General features: G+C 42.2%; 1 protein-coding gene across 1 annotated transcript; it reads right to left on the bottom strand.

The window, feature by feature from the left end:
- Positions 1-576: 576 nt before the first annotated feature.
- Positions 577-1285, bottom strand: LOC125490433 (salivary glue protein Sgs-3-like). The gene has a single exon (XM_048629620.1). It carries the CDS (start codon positions 1258-1260, stop codon positions 664-666), a length of 597 nt encoding a protein of 198 aa, XP_048485577.1. The 5' UTR covers positions 1261-1285; the 3' UTR covers positions 577-663.
- Positions 1286-3869: the final 2584 nt, after the last annotated feature.

The following is a 3869-nucleotide window of genomic DNA, read 5'->3' on the forward strand; positions in this document are numbered from 1 at the left end:
TAAGTTTATTTTTGAAAAAAATATCTGTAAACAAAATAATGGTCCCAATACCAACCAAAGCTGGCCTGCGCAGGCAAAACTGTGGTGATAATTGCACGTGTGGTAGGCTCTTTAATCAGAGCAAATTCCGAGATTACATCGGACACAATATTATGGATGAATGAAATGTAGGTATAAGCGTCAATTCACACGTACCACAATCACACCACGTCGCAGCGACAAAATGTGGTCAAGCTGTGGTTACGTGTGAATAGTGTGACAGCGGCTTTTTGCAGTTGCGTTGTGGCAGCGACAAAATGTCGATGTGGTTGCGTTGTCGCTGTCATTGCGATGTGGTAACCACGTCGTCGTGTGCAGTTAATACGGAAAACAGGTTGCCGCGGTGCCGCCGCCGCGTGGCGGCGTTGCCGTTGCGATGTGGTTGCGTTGTGGTTGCGATGTGGTTGCGATGTGGTCGTATTACACAGGTGGTCGATAATAACGGCAAAATGTGGCACGTGTGAATTGGATTATTCATTGTCAATACAAAATATACGCCCGACCACACCGCGTGGTTGTGGTTGTGGTGTGGTTGTGGTACGTCTGAATTGACCCTAAAATGAAACGGCAGCAGTGGAGGGGGGCCCCTGGAGGCGCGGGGACCCAAGCATGTGCTTGTCGTGCTTATACGTTACGCCGATTATGGCTATCTGGTTGTTGTTCCTCTGGTTCTGGAGTGGTTTCCGTAGTAGGTTCTGTAGTGGGTTCCGTAGTAGGTTCTGTAGTGGGTTCCGTAGTAGGTTCTGTAGTGGGTTCCGTAGTAGTTTCTGTAGTGGGTTTCGTAGTAGGTTCCGTAGTGTGTTCCGTAGTAGTTTCTGTAGTGGGTTTCGTAGTAGGTTCTGTAGTGGGTTCCGTAGTAGTAGTTTCTGTAGTAGTAGGTTCTGTAGTAGTAGGTTTTGTAGCAGGTTCCGTAGTAGGTTCCGTAGTAAGTTCCGTAGTTGGTTTCGTATTAGGTTCTGTAGAAAATATTGTTGACAATGTCGTCGTAGGTTTTGAAGTTGTTGTGGTTGCTAAAGATGTTGATAGCGATGAAGGTGGCCAAGTGGAAGTTATTTTGCCTGATAGCTTGGGCGGCCGAGTCGTCACTTGTTTTTGCATGATCGCCTTCATAATACTTAATGGTACCCAGTGGCCTGGCATTCGTGCCTCTATGGGGTTGGCGATGTATATCAAAGGATCTTTTTTGGGGTCTGGCCAACTGCAGCGCGATAGAGTGGCCATGTTGCTCACGATGAATAGTATAAGATTTCTGGATTGCACTGTTTAAAAATATATAAAAAGGTTAATAAAAAAACATTAAATACCTAGTTTTCTAATTCAACTATAATTTGCTGTAGTATTATACAATGTTAGCAATAAATTATAAAATGAATGCAAGAGAAGTTATAATTTTATACCTAACCCAATTCTACACAAGTACACGATTTAAAACTTACTTTTGAGATTCGTTTCTGCAGTAAATGTGTAATATACACAGTCTATGAAAAACGCAATAAAAAAATAAAACTCATTAATTCACTTCTAAAGCACGTTTACAAACGTTGTTTAATCAATTAATTAGCTAGTCCAATTATAGTTACAGTAGGTACCTAGGTAATTACATTAATAGGCAAGATATTTTTTATGTTGCGTTTTATACCTGTATTGATAAATCATAATCTTTTCTTGCTAGGTACGGTCAGGTGCAAAGAAACCTAACCCCCCTCTCATACTAACAATGCTTCTGAGGGGGGTCAGGTTTATCTGCACCTTACTGTACATCCGATCCGATGCAATAGATAGTTAATACGAATCTGAAAAATAGTAGATTACTTTTTCTCTCTTGCCAAGCAAAAAACAGGAACTATAGAAACTACATACATATGCTCACGACTGTAATCCCCGAAGGGGTAGTCAGATGTGACTCGCAAGTCACCCGCTTTTCGCTGTACATTGTATTCACGTGATAGGTCGCGAGCCGTCTTTTTTCTCGCTCGTGATACTTGGTCAGTGCGGACGTTTTGATGCGCTCCCATGCCTACTTAATTTATAATTTTAAATTTAATAATTGTCAAATTATTTGTCTATTGCGTTGAAAATCAGTGCTTCCCGTTCCTTCCTAACGGTGTTCTCATAAGCGCCGGCGGCCATCTTGGAAAGTGTCGGATCTCTCATCTCTCCGCCGAAGTCTTCGCCGAGCACCGCCGATAGGGACTGTTTCAGCTAAGTCGCTAATTCACTATTTATAGAAAAGTGATACCCCGACCGAGGATCGAACCCGTGCTCGCTGTGTCTCTGGCCGGCGTTCCGACGAACAGGTCTGCGGTTGTGGTGCACACCGGCTCGAAATTATCGATTGCTACATAAGAAGATTAATTTCAATAGAGGGCGATACTAGTCTCAAAAATGAACTGTGCTAAGTGCAATTTATGCGTGAAAACAGATGAACTGATAAAGTGCAATATGTGCACGAAAACATTTCATTACTTCTACGCTGAATATAGCGAAACAGAATTTAGAAAAGTATTACCCATGAATAAGCCAAAGTTGAAGTGTGTACCATGCAAACAAAAGAAATTACCTGCAAGCCCAGTGGTGATTAACCAGACAACCTCGGATAATACACCCTCAATGGTGAACATAGATGTTCAACAGATGATTAAATGCTTCGATTCCAAATTCAATGAAGTAAAGGCATTAATTAAAGGTCTCGAGGCATCATTTACAGAAACATATCGACGAAATATATTGACGACCGAATGGCGTAGTGGTTAGTGACCCTGACTACTGAGCCGAAGGTCCCGGGTTCGATCCCCGGCTGGGGCAGATATTTGTTTAAACACAGATATTTGTTCTCGGGTCTTGGGTGTTGATATTTATATTTAGTATCTATCTATCTATGTATTTGTGTAGATATATCAGCTGTCCGACACCCATAACACAGGTTCTACCTAGCTTGGGGTCGGATGGCCGTGTGTGAGATGTCCCCACATATTATTATTATTATTATTATTATATCAAGAAATGCTAGATAAAATCGGCCTTCTCACTAATCGAATATCAATATTGAAAAATAACCTCGAGGAACAATCAGCAACAACAAATCAGATTCATCAAGCAAATCAGCAGCTATGTCTTGAAAATAAAAATCTAAAAGAGACCATAGAGGACATGGATCAACGCTCAAGGATGTGTAACCTTGAAATTCAAAATGTCCCTGAAAGAAAAGGTGAAAACCTGTTGCACTTGGTTGAAACATGGTTGAAACCATTGGGACTACCATCGGCATACAAATTCCGAATTCCAGCGTTACTGATGTACATAGGGTTGCCAGTAATCAGCCTAGTCAGTAACCAAAAAATATAATAGTACATCTGTCCTCAAGACGTCTTCGAGACGATGTGATCGCGGCTGCTCGTAGTCGCAGAGGTCTCACCGCGGCGCAAGTGCTGGAGGCGGCCGCGGGAGGGCCTACGGCTAGTTCCAGTGTGGCTGCGGTGGTCGCCGCGTCGACAGAATCACCTCCATCGTACTCGTAACATTCAAAGTTCAAATTATGACATAATAGTGCTGACAGAAACTTGGCTTGTGGGTGATGATTCTGAATTGGTAGATGACAGGTACTCTATATTCCGTCGCGATCGGAATTTACAAGCAACACACAAGAAGGATGGCGGAGGTATCTTAGTTGCAATTAATAAGAAATTTAGCGCAGCCAGATACTTTGAGTTCGAAGATAACAATACCGAACAAATATACATCACATTACCAATTAGTAACTCTAAAACCATTATCCTAAGTGCTACATATATACCACCCAAAACTCATCAAAATACGTATGTCGGCGAAGG

The sequence above is a fragment of the Plutella xylostella genome, chromosome 23 (genome assembly GCF_932276165.1).
Source record: "Plutella xylostella chromosome 23, ilPluXylo3.1, whole genome shotgun sequence".
Taxonomy (NCBI): Eukaryota; Metazoa; Arthropoda; class Insecta; order Lepidoptera; family Plutellidae; genus Plutella; species Plutella xylostella.